Source organism: Pagrus pagrus, assembly GCF_965226575.1.
Source record: "Pagrus pagrus genome assembly, chromosome: 14".
NCBI classification, from domain to species: Eukaryota; Metazoa; Chordata; class Actinopteri; order Spariformes; family Sparidae; genus Pagrus; species Pagrus pagrus.
Genome location: NC_140198.1, coordinates 8,031,921 through 8,047,473, shown reverse-complemented (window position 1 = coordinate 8,047,473; position 15,553 = coordinate 8,031,921). Strand labels below are relative to the sequence as shown.

Sequence of the window (15,553 nt, the reverse complement as noted above, 5' to 3'; positions counted from 1 at the left end):
CAAACCTGTGACTGAATTTAAATGAAATCTGCAGTCATATCAGACGTTAAAATGTTTTAGAGATTTATTTATCAGCTGATGCTGCGATAACTTTCAATCAGACGAATCAGAGAAGCTGTTGTGTTGGAGTTTAATTCAGAGATTGATTAATGTGTAGCAGTGATGATGTCACTGGGTGTGAAGTGTAGGTAGATTTTTCAGTGTTTCTCATTGACAATGTTACAGTTTAGATCAACATGACGCTTTTGCAGTTGCCATATCAGAACAAAAGATGAACAACTATGTTACAGCTTTTTTGCTTCTTTGCCTGTGGACATACAAACTGAAGGACAGGAGTGGTCTACAACTTCCATGGTACATTTCACGAACAAACATCCAATCACAGAGTTTCATATTCTGTCACATGCTCCATTAACAGCCGATCATCAGAAACTTTCAGAAGTTTCATCAAAGGAACAAGCTGCTCTTCACATGTACAAAGTCTACAGTCAACTAACTGCTCATGTTTAACAAGGCAACCAGAACTGTCCCTCAGTGTGATATCACAGCATGATGATAACCATTATAACGTTAACGGACGAGGGGGTGTACTGCACAACTGCTTTTTTGTAATGTCTTTTATTAAATTGTATTTTAACTCAGGACAACAAACAATCTGCTGTAAATTGCTCAGTGTTTTCATGACCTCACGGAACTGTGCAAGAAACTGAGATACAAGTTCTTACTTTTTATTTGTTTTTATTTACAACATCAAAAAATAAATAGTGTTTTGTTGTGTGTAAGAGTAAGCACTGTAAAAAAAATTGTGCAAAAAGTGACAAAAAACATTTTTATTGACAAATCTATTGTAGAATTTTCATTTTTATTACAATTGTTAAAGTCTAAACTTCTTTTTATCCAATTTGAAAGGACTGTAATTGTGCACATCATTTAATGTTGTGATTATTTTCTGTTCTTAATAAACAGTAATGCCAATATGCTCCTGAGCAAGTTATTTATTTATTATTACTCTTTACCTGCTCTTCATGTGTTTCACATTGTAAACTTTCAGGGAAAAATCAGTAAAAAGCACCAAACGTCTGTAAAAACTGTGTAAAAAATAAAAACAAACAACCCAAAACAATTTGAGGTGAAATAATGTCATAGTGAGAGGTGAACATTGGCTTTGAGGGCAAACAAATACATCACTATCAATAATCAATAAACACAGTGACAACAAGCAGTTTGCTGTTACATTAGCTGCTGCATCAGCTTACAGTACATGACAGTTCATTGGTATTTTTTTTAACATAATATCACCTCCTTATCTCAACATCGGGTAACTATAGCTGGTTTTATTTAAGATCAACAGATTTGTCTCTGGTGCTAATGACTTTATTGTCAATTATCAAACCTTTTGTTTTTGTTTCAAGAGCCAGAAGTGTCAAACTTTTATACATTCATCAACTGTTTCAGCTCATCAATACTTCTGAATTCTGTATTAAAAAGAGAGTAAGGATTTGTATTCAATAAAGTGCGATCAAACCCCACATGTATAATACAGCATGCTCACAAAACTCATATAGACACACATGAATAAATAAATACATGAATAAAAGGTGCCAATACAAAATACCACATAGCCTCTGAAGGATAAGGAGTTCGGTGGGTATTGGTGGTGGGTATGAAAAGAGAGAGGTAGCAGTGATGGAAGTATTGAGTCCTGCATTCAAAATCTTGCTTAAATAAAAATATGTAATCAAGACAATGTGCTGAAAGTGTTCGTATTCACTCACGCAGCCAAATGGGAGCTTTAGTCGTTACATTATTATAAATCATAATGTCAGAAAATTATTGATGTAATAACATGTAAGATACATTTTAAGGTTGCAGCTGGTTGCAGTAAAGTTCATTTGATTTACTTTTATACTGTTGGGTGGTTGAATTTAATGTATAGCGACATATTCTCATTCTAGCCTTAAACAACTTCATATCACACCAAACCATGTAATAGACCTGTGGGTCAACCTTATCACTGTCTCGTTTGGCCCTACTACCCCTGAAAACAACACCGACACATTCCTTGGTCATTAATAAACATGCAACATCCGGTCAGACTTTAAAAATAAATGCACCTCAACAATTTGGTTAGGTTTAGGAAAAGGTCATAGTTTTGCTTATAATTGCTATTTCCTGAAAACAGTCACCACAGACCAGTGTTTCTCAAACTTTTTCAGACCAAGAACCGCAATGAAAAAAACTTCAAGGACCACCTAACTTCCCAACATCACTGAAAACAATTGGCCTACTTCAGCAGTATATATCGGATTACAGCCCATTCAGATGACGGTCTTACAAAATATTCACTCATCATTGTCTCTGTTGGAGACATTGTCCTGCTTTTTCTGAGACATTAGTGAAGCACTGTCTGCCTTTAAAATAAAGATTTTAAGTCTCACAAAACCCAATGAATTGATATTTTTTTAAATAAATCATAACACCAACAAACTTATGTGGCAGTTAGCTACATTGCTGAAACCTGACAACACAGCAAAACAGCCAATTCAAATATTAATAGTCTATATACATTTTGATTAATAAATTAATTTAAATATTGACTACTTCATTTCTTATGCAGCATCCTCTCTCCCTCTTCGTAGTCTCCACTTTGTGGTCTCACTCAATACCCGACCACAACACGATCTGAATGGTTATTCATCACAAATACTAGCCTAACAACACTGAATTATCTGAATCTGCAAAGTAACTACTAACTAAATTTGTCAAATAAATACAGTGGCGTGGAAGTGTAGCAGAAAAGTACTATACTCCAGTAGGCTATCTAAAGTACCTCAAACAAATTCACCACTATGATTTTTATTTTTTCTGCAAATGTATATTGCTTCTAAATAGTCGTTATTGGTCTCCTTGATTATTAATAATCGTGTCAGGCCTAAAAAAAAACATATCGACTAGCCAACTCCAATCCAACACAAACTTTCTGGCTCTTTCTACTAAGTTCATCCTCATCCTACATCATTACCACGCCCTGCTGGTACTGCATTTTCAGACATGCATGTACTTCTGTTACTATTGCACGCTGACCTCAATCAGATTGGTGGGTCTATTATATGCTTTAGCGTGAGTCTGGGCTGTTTCATTTTCAAAGTAATAATAACTTAGTCTTCAAATAAATGTGGTGAAGTAAAAAGTTAAATGTTTTCTTTTGAAATGTAGTGGAAGAGAAGTAGGAAGTAGTACTTAACTGCAGTACTTTAGTAAATGTAACTTTCAACCACTTGTGAGGGAAATTAAATTTCAAGCTGCAGATAAACATGGCATGTCATCATACTTGTAATCATACAGTCTGTGATGTCATCATGGTGCTGTATGTGTGAAGTGGACTGATGGTGTGTGCAGGGTGAAGGGGAGGCATGGGGTGGCATACATAGGTGACATAGCAACCGTCGGCTGGAACTGCATCACTGACAAGACAGTGGGGGCAGGGTTTATCATAGAAGGGGCAAAACGGGCTGGGTTCGCACAGCGCACTGGGAACACACCATTGTTGGGGGCAGAGCTGGCTGCAGGTAGGAACACCTGGACGAACTGACCAGTTTCTGGATCCAGCAGCATCTTTCTCTGAGGCTGTGGGGGCATGTCCACATAGAAGCACTGCCCACTTTTAGGGTCTAACATTACATGACAGGGGGTGGGGCCACTGACGAGGGTCCCAGGTGCTGCATTGGAACCTGTGATGTCCATGAGTAAGTCACTACCCACCTGTGCAGGTAGAAAACCCTGAACGCTACACAGAAACGGCTGCTGCTGATGTTTCTGTTGCTCGTGTTGCTCATCTGTTGCAGGTGACACTGTGTTGCTGTTGCTCTCATGGTCGCCTGTGACCCTGGTCTGTTGAGGTGGGTAGGTCTTAATGAAGCGGTCTGGCTCGTCGGGGGTGTTTCCAGTAGACCTGCTCTGGTTCTCCTCAGACCTCCTCAGCAGATGGAGTGTGGGAGCAGGTGGAGGCTGCAGCCGGGTCTGAATGTAGCTCAGGGGGGTGTGCACGTAGCTGACCTTCCCCACGTGAGGGTGTAGGGTAGGGGGGAAAGCAGGCAGGGGGGTGGGGGTGTAGAAACAAGGGTGGAAGATCTGCTGGGAGGAGTTGGGGGCAAACTGAGAGGTCACACCCATGATGGAGGCATGTTCCTGGGCAGAGAGCAGAGGCTGGGTGCTCTCGGGGTGTCTGGAGGTCGAGGGGGGACGAGGAAGGGAGGTCGCTGCCTGGTGACTCACACCTCCCACTCTCTCTGATTGGCTGAGCTGTGAGAGGTGTTTGCTGGTGGGTGAGTTGGTTGGAGGATCTAACAACTCAACCGGCCAGGTGACATCATCCACCTTAGTTCTGTTTATTATTGGTTCACTGCCTCGTCTCTGCTGTGTGATTGGACGACTGAACGTTTTGCTCTGCTTTCTGTCCTGTGATTGGCTGAGAGATGCAGCGACCTTGGTGATGTGTCCTCCAGTGGAGCTACTGTGAACTGAAGCCTTACAGTTCCTCTTTGTTTCATCATGATCTTTGACCCCCACAGCCTGCTGATACGTAGGCGGGGGGCTTTCCTCCTGACCAATCACCTTGAAGCTTGTTGGCTTGTTGTTGTTCTCAGCATTGGAGAAGGAGAGGCTACGGATGTTTTTAACTAAACTCCTCACATCTCTCACCACATGAACTGGAGCTTTAGGAATACCTCCACCTGTCTTGCCTCCTCCCCCCTCCCTCACCCTCTGCTGGTCTGCAGGCTGGGGGAGGCTGGTTAACACTGCAGGTTTCTTCTGCAGATGGGAGGTTTTAGAGTTCTTTTGCTCCGCCTGCATCTTCTTGGACAGAATGCTCTTGATGATGCAGGAAGCCATCTTTGTTTTGGTTTCATCCAAAGACAAGGACTTCTGCAGCCGCTGCCTTGAGTTTCCTCCACCAGGTAACCCTAAAAACAACAAACAGTGTAACTACCTGGCATGTTTCTATACCAAACTGAAAACTACTATTACATTTTTTTACCAGGGATGGTGAAGGCATGCTTTCACTGGTTGGTTTGGTTAGGATTTGAGGTAGTGAGATGGTGATTGGTTAGGGTTAGGGTAAGAATATCAGTGTAAGCCAGTCAGAGGCAAAGGGGGGTGGGTGATGCCTTCATAATCCTAGCAAAGGAAAATTTGTTTGGTTTTAAATCTAAACCAGACTTTACCTTAACAAGGTATTAGAGGTCAACTGAACATTTTTATCTTATCAGCTGCTTCTGTTATTACACTTCTCCCTATAAAAAGGAGGGACGGGGCTTACTGACAAGTACAGGCAGTAGGGGGTGGAGCTTTCTGAGAAGCACAGGTATTATTACCTTGATTGGCCCCTGCAACCAGGCCCTTGTAAACCCTGTGGCTGTCGACATCACCACTGATCGTTGAGTGCGCCTGGAGAGCAGCGGGCATACTGTGCTGACGTAGCAATAGATCAGGGCGCTGACGGACCACAGGACATAGCAACTCATTGGCTGACACCTCACTGTTAGAAACTGGCCCATCCTTCAGTATCACCTGTACATGTGGACAGGTAAACAGACAGACAGGTAGGCAGACAAGTTGAGAATGGTGAACAGATAGGAGACTTACCTGCAGTTTCTCAGCTTTCTCCTTCTCGGTGTCTGTCTTCTTCTTCAGTTGAATCTGTCGTTTGGGGACCATCTTTAGCCCCTCCCCCTCGTGACTGTTCACCTGAATACAATAGATTGATCAATAAGAAGACCAAATGATTAAATTTGACTGGTAGTTAGTTTGTTTGTTACTTAGTCTGTTAGTTATAAAACTCACCAGTGTTTCCATGGTGATGTCGACACACTCAAAGCCGCTCTCTGGATCAGACTCATCGTCTGATGGGAGGATGACGGAGGGTGAGAAGTGGAGTGAAAGATCCTCCTCTGACCACTCGCTGATACTCCCCTCTTCCTCCTCCTCTTCCTCCTCCTCCTCCTCTTCCTCAGAGTGAGAGGTGGAGGAGACATCCAGGTAATTCACCTCGGACGGCCCTTTACAAGTGACCTTAGGGTTCTTCACAGAAGAGACTATTGAACATGGCGGAGTTATCTGTGTCTCTGAGTTGTGAGGAGGCAGCATGTCGACTTCGGGACAGCGGTGACTGCTGAGGAAGAACTCCCTCGCTCCTCTTTCTCCTCCTCTTCTGTTCAGTCCAGTGCTCATAGTTTATAGTTTCTGATTATTCAGAATATTTGATCTGATGGATTATTTAATACTGAGACTCCACCTGTATGCAGACGATACAGTCATTTACTATCCAGATTCCACTTGTATGCAATTGATAGTGTTATTTACTAGCCTACTCAAAATCCACCTATACGCAGATGATGCCAATATCTACTACTTTCTTCCCACAGGCCATCAATCAAATGACGTATATCCATCATTCATTATAGACTAGATTTTTACAGTTTTAAAGGCTCAGTTTTTAACATGTACATATCATCATGCACTATCAATAATAAATCCTGCTTGCTGTATATATAAACTGTATACAGCAGGCTTATTCAACTACTTTCTTTGAAGGGCCAGATTTAAAAAAAGTTAAGTGTCAGGGGCCAGAATGAGGTTGTTAAAGGAGTGCATTGCTGACAGTTGAATTGGTCTGGTATATAGACATGTATACATATAGATGCTGTACATAATAATTCTCTTTATTTATATAAATTCAGATTTTATTTCTTTGCACTATTTGTATTGTTTACAAGTAACAGTACACTTGTACATATACACAGACATTTCACTTATGTTGTTGTTCATTACTGCTTTTTTATGCATTTATATTCATTGGTAGAATGTAACTGAGTACATTAACTTAAATATTATAGTATCAAGTATTGTATTTAAATAAAATGTTGAGGTACTTGTACTGTACTTGAGTATTTAAATGTTTTGTCACCACATACTTTCACTCCATTTAATTTAGGAGGAAATCATTGTACTTTTACTCCACTACATTACGTTGATAACTTTAGTTAGTTACTTTGTATGCTGCATCAGAGACAGAAGTGATGCATTTTCTTATGAATTTATTTCATTGGTAATTGCCAAAATCGAATTGGATAATTTGTCAGGTCGTGATAGCTATTTTACAGTATATAAAGTACATTATTGCCAGAAAATTACTTTTGATACCAAACTACATTTAATATCAGACACTTTAAGTACTACTTGTATTGCTGATTTTCAGTTTTACAAAAGTAATATTTAAACAAAATATTTACTTTGACTTAAGTATGACTGTTGGGTACATTTTACAATGTATTTAACAACATTAGTTACAAGTTAATTTACAGATTAATCTGTATCTGTATTATTATAGATTGAGATACTCAACAGTATAAAGTAGTATTTTAGTAATGCTAACTCATTAATGCATCAACAATTATCAATTATAATCCATTAATGTATTAATCTGAACTGTGCCATTTAGTACTTTTACTTTCAGTACTCTTATATTTTAATGACAGTACTTATGTACTTTTACCTAAGGTCCGAATACTTTTTCACCATTGTTTATATACACTGTATATATTTATACATATACCTATTTTTTCTGGCTATTCTTTGTCTTATTTGTTCAGCTTTTGTTGTCTTTCTTCACAGCTGTTATTTACATATATTCTTGTGTATTGCGTGAAATGAAAACAATCTGATTAAAATAGCTTGTTTGTGTTCACATACTTGGCCAGTGAAGTTTATTATGATTCTGATTCTTACCTCTAAATTTCCTCAATCAAACTCAGAATCAGGATCAGGATCTGGTGAAGAACAGGGTTATCCTGGTTCTGGTTCCTGGTTAAAGATGAGGTTGGTGGTCAGATTCAAGGATTAGGTCCAGTCCAGTTTCAGGTACTGTTGGGCGATTCGGTCTCTCAGACAGGTCTGTGTGTGAGCCTGTTTGTTTCAGTTCAGTCCTCAACAGTGGCTCGGGGCAACGACACCAACTGTCCTGCAGGAGGGAGAGTGAGAGGTTGAGTGTTAGTGACAGACTGCAGGCTTAGAGAGAGAGAGAGGACGGTCAAGAGACATAAAGATAAACAGAGAGAGAGAGCCGGTATCAGACTGCAGGTTTCTATTTTAGGAGGTGATTGACAGACGAGGCTGCAGCTCGACCCCCCACCACCCCCACCACCCTGTGTGTGTGTGTGTGTGTGTGTGTCTCAACACCTCGATCACATGTAGCTGATGTTTAACCCTCCAAGTCAAAGTGTCCCTCACCTGTCACCATGACAACACTGTGGTGTTGGATGCAGAACACGGCAACAGTAGTTCCTGCCGATCATTGGCTCCTAAAGTGGGGTATGGGAACCCCCAGGGAACTTCGCGGGGTTTCCCTAGCAAAAAGCCAAATATTTTTATACCTCCACACCAGTGACAGTGCCACTGTTATGTTTTCTGTCCTTCCGTCCGTCTGTCCATCCATCAGTATGTCTGTCCATATGTACATACTACATCTCATTATTGTGAATGTGATATCTCAAGAACTGCTGGAGGGAATTTCTTCAAATTTGGCACAAATTTCCACTTGGACTTGTGGATGAACTGATTAGATTTTGGTGGTCAAAGGTCAAAGCCACTGGGACCTTATGGCATTGCATTCTCATGAACACCATATCTCAAGAGCACCCTGTGGAAATGTCTTAAAATTTGACACAGACATCCCATTGGACTCAAGGATAAACTGATTAATTAAATTTAATTAATAAACTGAATTTGGTGGTCAAAGGTCAAGGTCACTGTGACCTCACCTTTCTGGCCATTACTTAACAATTTTCTTCATCTTGTAAATCAGTGCCTCAAAAAGAAAAAAAAAAATCATATGCCTCAAAAAGTTATTTAAATGACACATTTTCAAGTAGATTATAGAGATGCCTTGAGAATATTACTTAGGAGATCTAGATGGAATAGAGCAAGTGAAATGTTTGTTGCTGCAGGAGTCAGTGCTTTCCAGGCTGTTTTAAGAAATCTTATGTATACATTTATTTGCTGCCTTAATGTGGCTACATGTACTTGGCCAATAAAGCTGATTCTGATTTCCCTCTGAACTATCGTGGAGTAGAAGAATAAAGCAGAAAAAAATCTGAAATACATATAGACATATCTCGAAATTGTACTAAAGTACAGTACTTGATTACATGTGCTTAGTTACCTTCAACCAATACATACCATTGACCGACACACTCCGATACAGTAGGTGGCGGTGTTCATCAAGTTAGTTTGCGATCCGCCAATAAATAGGAAGACGAAGAAGAAAAGCAGGAACAGCAGAAGAAGAAGAGTGTGTTTATGGGAGTAACGGACTGTTTAAAATACTCTGCTGCACTGGGAGGATTTCTGCTGGTCTGAACTGGTCAGTGAGCTCGATCAGATGCCTGGATTTGATTTAGGAGGATCGGAGGTAAATTCACGGCTTGTGTTTTCAGCAGCCTCAGCTCAAACACGGGTGTTGTGAGAAAAACTGTCACTGTGTTAATTCTGGTCTCGGATCGGTTTATTCAGCTTTTAGCATAGACGTATATGTTTATGGGTTTTTAGTGCCAGTGTAATCCACTACACGGAGTCCGGGTCAAAAAACAGATAATAAGAACTGCGTCATTCCCATTTCCGTTTATTTCTCATTATTCCGTTTGTCATCGCTGACATCTGTTAGCCTGTTAGCCTGTATGCTAACCGGCTAGAATCACCGCGACAGCTGCTTTACGGCAAACAGCTCATCGCTGAGAGCGGAAGCGGAAGAGAGAAAACAAACTGCGCATCAGAAAATCAGAGAGCAGCTGAGTGATAGATATCGATCAATAACAAATCATAAATATCAGCAACACATCTTGTCAGACAGAGGAGATATGAGCCGTGAACTGAAGATTATGTTCAGCCCGGGCCGCGTGCAGCTGGTTCAGGTAAATACTCACCTGTAAACAGCTAGAATGCTAACGGCTAACAGAGGGAGGTGCACCTGTAGCAGGTCCTGGGAATGTTTGGATTATTTAACAAGTGTCATTTAAACTGAAGTAGAGTTTATTTCTCAACATTAAGATTTAGAACATCAGCTGGAGAAATATTGATCGATTGTTTCACTGTAAATAGAACCACCCACTGTGGTGCTTCAGTTTTCTACTTACTTTTCAGTAAAGTTTAATGACCATAGACATTTCAATTTATTTTTCAAAACCTAGATATAGGTAAAAAATCTATCTCATCCTCCCTCTCGCTGTCTCACTACCTGCCTGTCTCTCCTCTCTCTGCCTGTCTCACCACTTGTCTGTCTCTCCTCTCTAAATATATAAATTAGTTAATTAATCACTACATTACTCTGATATTTGTGCACTACTTTATCTGTGAGACTCTTAACAGGAAGCACATGTTGTGCTGATGGATTAGTGATGATATTGATCGATTGATTGCACTGATATTGATGTAGTTCTGATGTAGTACTGTTTACTCCAGGACGAGGCTATGGGCCCAGCTCCAAAGGTCCTGGTTACCGGTGCCACGGGTCTTCTGGGTCGAGCCGTCTGCAGAGAGTTTCAGAACAATGGCTGGTTGGTTATCGGGACTGGATACAGGAGAGCCAGGCCCCGCCTCCTTCGCTGTGACCTCACAGATGAGGACGCCATCAGAGGACTACTGCATGAATACAAGGTACTGCACTCTGTAGTACTCCACCCTACACTGCAGTACAGGGCTACACAGTGATGTTAAAAGCAGACCGTGGAGCTGGACGAGCTAATTACATTTCACATAAATATGTTTCAGCCTGATGTAATCGTCCACTGTGCAGCAGAGAGACGTCCAGATGTTGTGGAGAGACACACTGAAGCAGCTGTGAATCTCAATGTGCATGCCACAAGCACGCTGGCCAAGGAGGCAGGTAGGTGATCCACCTGTTGTTGTTCTCATGTTCCTTTCATCATTACAATAAATACATTAAATTTTAATCTGTTGTTATTTATCAGGGTGGCTGTGTAACTAACTCTGATGTATTTACAGGGAGTTTATTAACTTCTATTATGTCAGACTGAAGTTCAGTGATAATGATTTGATGATGAAATTAATTTAATGGCGCATCATTTTACTGATAATGATTATCAGATTATCACTTAACTTTGATATATTGTCAGCAGTCCTAACATTTAATGCTAATTTAAGAACCTGATATTATTATTCACCTCTGTCTCTCTTTAACTGTGTGTGTGTGTGTGTGTGTGTGTGTGATGCAGCTGTGTGTGGGGCGTTCTTCCTCTACATCAGCACCGACTACGTGTTTGATGGGAGGAATCCTCCATACGGAGAAGACGACAGTCCCAATCCTCTCAACGTTTATGGACGCAGCAAACTGGAGGGAGAGAGAGAGACACTCAGACACTGTCCAGGTACCTGTCTGTCTGTCAACTGTCTGTTCTTACCTGTCTTTGTCTCACCTGTCTGTCTCTCACCTGCCCTTCTCTCACCTGTCTGTCTCTCACCGGCCCTTCTCTCACCTGTCTGTGTGTCAGGTGCGGTGGTGCTGCGGGTGCCGGTTCTGTTCGGGGAGGTGGAATCGGTGTCTGAGAGCGCCGTGACATCACTGTGGCTCAAAGTCCAGGAGGCGACAGAGAGCTGCACCCTGGATCACTGCCAGCAGAGGTTCCCCACCGACACACGAGACGTTGCTGCTGTCTGCAGGAAACTGTCTGAGAGAGCAAGACAGGTGCATAACTGTCTGTGTGTCTGAGAGAGAGAGACAGGTAACTGTATGACTGTCTGAGAGAGAGGGAGAGAGAGAGAGAGAGAGTCTTGCCACCTGTCTCTCCTCACCCTGCCTGTCTCACCACCTGTCTGTCTACTATCTGCCTCTCTCACCACCTATCTTTCCCTCCCCTCTGCATGACTCACCACCTGTCTCATCATATGTCCGTCTCTGCTCACTCTACCTTTCTAACTACCTGTATGTCTCTCCCCTTTTCACCTGTCTCACCACCTGACTGTCTCCCCTCTATCTGGTTCTCACCATCTACCTGTCTCACCCCTTCATCCTATTTCTGCCGCCTCTCCTCTAACCACCTGCCAGCCTCTCGTTTCTCTTCCTGTCTCACAACCTGTCTGCCTCTCTTCCAGGACCCGTCTATCAGAGGAATCTTTCACTTCTCAGCCAAAGAGCAGATGACCAAATATGAGATGGCCGTTGCGATCGCTCAGGCCTTCAACCTGCCGTCCAACCACCTCATTCCTGTAAGTGGACATTGATCAATATATTGATTGATATACCTCTATATGTAAAGTCCCATGCATTAACAGATGATCGATTATTCACTTCACCTGCCTGTGGCTTTTACTGTTGTGGCTAATCAGTGAAGTACTTGTAGTGTAAATTATTTCTAGTATGAATACATTACAGTATTTGTAGTATTTAAGTATTGTTAATGTCTGTCTGCAGCTGACGGAGCAGCTGGCGGCGTCGACTCTTCGTCCAATGAACAGCCAGTTAAACTGCTCTCGTCTGGAGCTGCTGAACCTGAGCGTTGAACCGCGACCGTTCACGACAGCCATCACCGACTGTCTGTGGCCGTTCACGCCTGATAAACGCTGGAGACAGACCGTCTTCCACTGACAGAACTCAGGTAGAGAAAGACAGACAGACAGATAGACAGACAGACAGGCAGGCGGGTAGAAAAGGAAAGCAAGTAGAAACGGATTGACTGACAGTTACAGACAGGAAGATAGAGAGAGACAGACAGGTTGACACAGACAGGCTGTTACAAACAGGCAGGTAAAGAGAGACAGACAGACAGATGGGTAGAAAATACAGACTGTTAGAGACAGGTAAATACAGACAAGACAGCCGGGTAGACGCAGACAGGTTTAGACAGACAGTTAAAAAGAGACAGGGAGACACAGAGTGGGTAGAAAGTGACAGAGAGGTAAAAACAGACCGACAGTTACAGACAGGCAGACAGAAAACAGTTTAAAAAAACAGACTTATTTACAGACAGACGGTTACAGGTACAGACAGACGGGTGGCGACAGACATGGAGAGGCAGACAGACCGCTTAGATGCAAGACACACACACACAGACAGACAGGTAGACGTTTTCACCATCTACTGTCTCTAGTTGCGTAACATTTCAGGCTCCACCCCCTGCAGTCCAATGACATCATAATAAATGTACAAGGTTTCGACCAATCCAAAGGCTCTGCTGATAAACAAGTCTTTACTTGAACCAGTCTGTCCTTCTGACCTACGTATCGCACAATCCTCTGGGCTGTTTGTTGATGCATTCAGGTGCTCTCATCAACTCGTATGTTTATTAAATGATGATCTCAGCAGGTGTCTCTCAGGTAACAAGTATCCCAAGTGGACCAATCAAAACACACATCTACTGTTCCCCTGCTGATTTACAGCTGTCATAGGCCACGGCCAACTGTGTGGGTGGAACCTGAGGTGAGACAGATGTGACAGAGAGAGACAGGTGGACTGACAGACATAAACTGATGTGCCACTATATCTACAGTATACAGTATTTGCCATATATTAACAATATATGTGTGTAGTGATTACTCATTAAACCCAGAGTTCTGTCTGCGGGTTCAAGTTAAAATCAGGTTGTTGTTGGATTTGAATCTGACGGGTTGTTGTTCCCGTGGAGACGGAGCGGTCTGTAACAGTGGGAACAAACTGAGACCAACTGAATCTACAAATATACAATATACACTTCATTGTGTGTTCGTGTGCTTGTGTGTCTGAGGAGTCGTAAATGTAATGTTTTTTTAGTTTGGGTGCGAATGAAGTGTTTTAACTACTGATGTATTTTGCAAAATTAAGGTTGTCACAGTTCAAAGAGACTTCTTGATTTCTGTTCAACAGTTCATTAAATGAAGAATTGTATTTGACTTGAGATCTACGGTATCCTACAGAGGACAAATTCCACTTGCTGGTTTCAGCATATTTAATTTAAATGCAGAAAATTACACGTGTATTCTACTGTTATTATATTATAGTTGATGTTGGCTGTTTGTTGTTGTAAATGACTCAGCTGCTCACATTAAACATCTGAAATACTGAATCTGAGTTTTTGTTTTGACTTCATTCAAATCAAACTTTTTATAATGGAGGCTCAGGAGAGACAAAACAAACTGTAGCAGGATCAGTCTGTCTGAAGTGCACAGTATGTGTTTTCTGCCACTAGAGGGCCCTAAATCAAACCAAAAAATATGTACAGGTAAGTCATGTGGGATCATGTGAGTTGTTGTCTCCATTGTTAAGCAACCACCAATGTCAATTAAAATGTCAGTTCTGTCACCTGGCCTGTGAAGACTGGGCCACAGTGGAATTCATTTTGCCTGCAGGTGGGAGAGTTGGCTTCTGGAAACCTGACAATGAATTGGAGTCGTGGAAATGACGGATCCAATTTTTTTTTCTAGTCAAAGGACAAAGTGTATTCAAGGTATTTGGTTCAAAGTACAATCTGGCAAGATCTTGAAAGTCAAAGTTTAGATAAGAGTCTAAATATTTTACTGTACTCTACATCACAACACTCACCAGCAACAGCAAATCTAATGTTGGGAGTTGTCTATTGAGAATATCTTAGAAGACCAAACAAAACAGTCGACCAAAACTAACAGTTGAAACAGATATCCTCAATGATAACCTCAAAATGGAGAATATCTACTCAAATTTAGAGACTCCTTGTACTACTTTGTTTGAAATTGGCAAGATGTCTTCAAACACACAAGAATAACGGTAAATATCGCGAGAAAATCTGGAGCAAGCTGTGGTTATGAAGCCAACACAAGGAAACAATGTTTGCTGTTGTTGGAGAATGTTTGGTTGGTGTGTGATAAGGACTTCAACATTGTTCCAAGTGAAGGCATTTCAGTCTTGAGGAAATACAAGTGTTTTTTGTTTGTTTGTTTGTTTGTTTAACTAATTTTGGTATTTCACTAATTCAGATAAGTTCAGATACTGATCTCTTTTTAAAAGAAAGGTTAACAGGAAATTAGTTTGTGGATTTCAAAGTGAATTTATCTGTTTTTTGTTTGTTTGTTTGTTTGTTTTTTTAGTAGTACTATTTGAATTAGTTAAGTGTTATGAGATTTCAGCTAGGGATGAAAATTTTAAGCAAATTCTTCAATTGACAGTCGGCAGACTTAATCGATTACTGGTTTATTCATTAATAATATAGGAAATTGTTGGAAGTTTTTCTCATTTGTATTTTTTGAATGACAAATTACTTAAGGCACTAGCCTGTATATTAAAGGGTATGGTGCCCTTTATTTTGTTTATATTTTTGCCGATTGAGGAAAAGTCATTTAATAAATTATTTAAATGATGACGCACATACATACACACACACCTTCCATGCTCATAAAGAAAACAAAACATGATGTCTAATGTCAGCCACCCAACCACAAGGCACTCTCCAGCTGTTCTGGTAGTCACTGAGGTATTTTTACCTACCTATTTATTTTTGTGAATAGGAAGCTGTATTAATACCTTAATTCCCTG

At 41.1% G+C, this 15,553-nt stretch overlaps 2 protein-coding genes across 4 annotated transcripts; one reads left to right on the top strand and one right to left on the bottom strand.

Moving 5' to 3' along the window:
- Positions 1-3: 3 nt before the first annotated feature.
- On the bottom strand, positions 4-8,277 carry LOC311268952 (uncharacterized protein). 2 transcript variants are annotated; one of them, XM_084372934.1, is made up of 6 exons: positions 8,239-8,277; positions 7,789-8,020; positions 5,845-6,295; positions 5,647-5,748; positions 5,376-5,571; positions 5-4,964 (listed from the first exon to the last, which is right to left on the bottom strand). In XM_084372934.1, exons 3-6 carry the CDS (start codon positions 6,229-6,231, stop codon positions 3,358-3,360), a joined length of 2,292 nt encoding a protein of 763 aa, XP_084229060.1. In that variant the 5' UTR covers positions 6,232-6,295; positions 7,789-8,020; positions 8,239-8,277; the 3' UTR covers positions 5-3,357. The 2 variants fall into 2 exon arrangements, with proteins under 2 accessions (XP_084229059.1, XP_084229060.1); XM_084372933.1 differs by having other exon boundaries at positions 4-4,964; positions 5,376-5,748.
- A 1,070-nt stretch (positions 8,278-9,347) lies between these two features.
- On the top strand, positions 9,348-14,111 carry mat2b (methionine adenosyltransferase 2 non-catalytic beta subunit methionine). Of its 2 annotated transcripts, none has more exons than XM_084374174.1 (7): positions 9,348-9,469; positions 10,516-10,710; positions 10,825-10,939; positions 11,289-11,441; positions 11,565-11,758; positions 12,166-12,279; positions 12,485-14,111. In XM_084374174.1, exons 1-7 carry the CDS (start codon positions 9,440-9,442, stop codon positions 12,656-12,658), a joined length of 975 nt encoding a protein of 324 aa, XP_084230300.1. In that variant the 5' UTR covers positions 9,348-9,439; the 3' UTR covers positions 12,659-14,111. The 2 variants fall into 2 exon arrangements, with proteins under 2 accessions (XP_084230300.1, XP_084230299.1); XM_084374173.1 differs by lacking the exon at positions 9,348-9,469 and adding an exon at positions 9,516-9,968.
- The last annotated feature ends 1,442 nt before the right edge of the window (positions 14,112-15,553 follow it).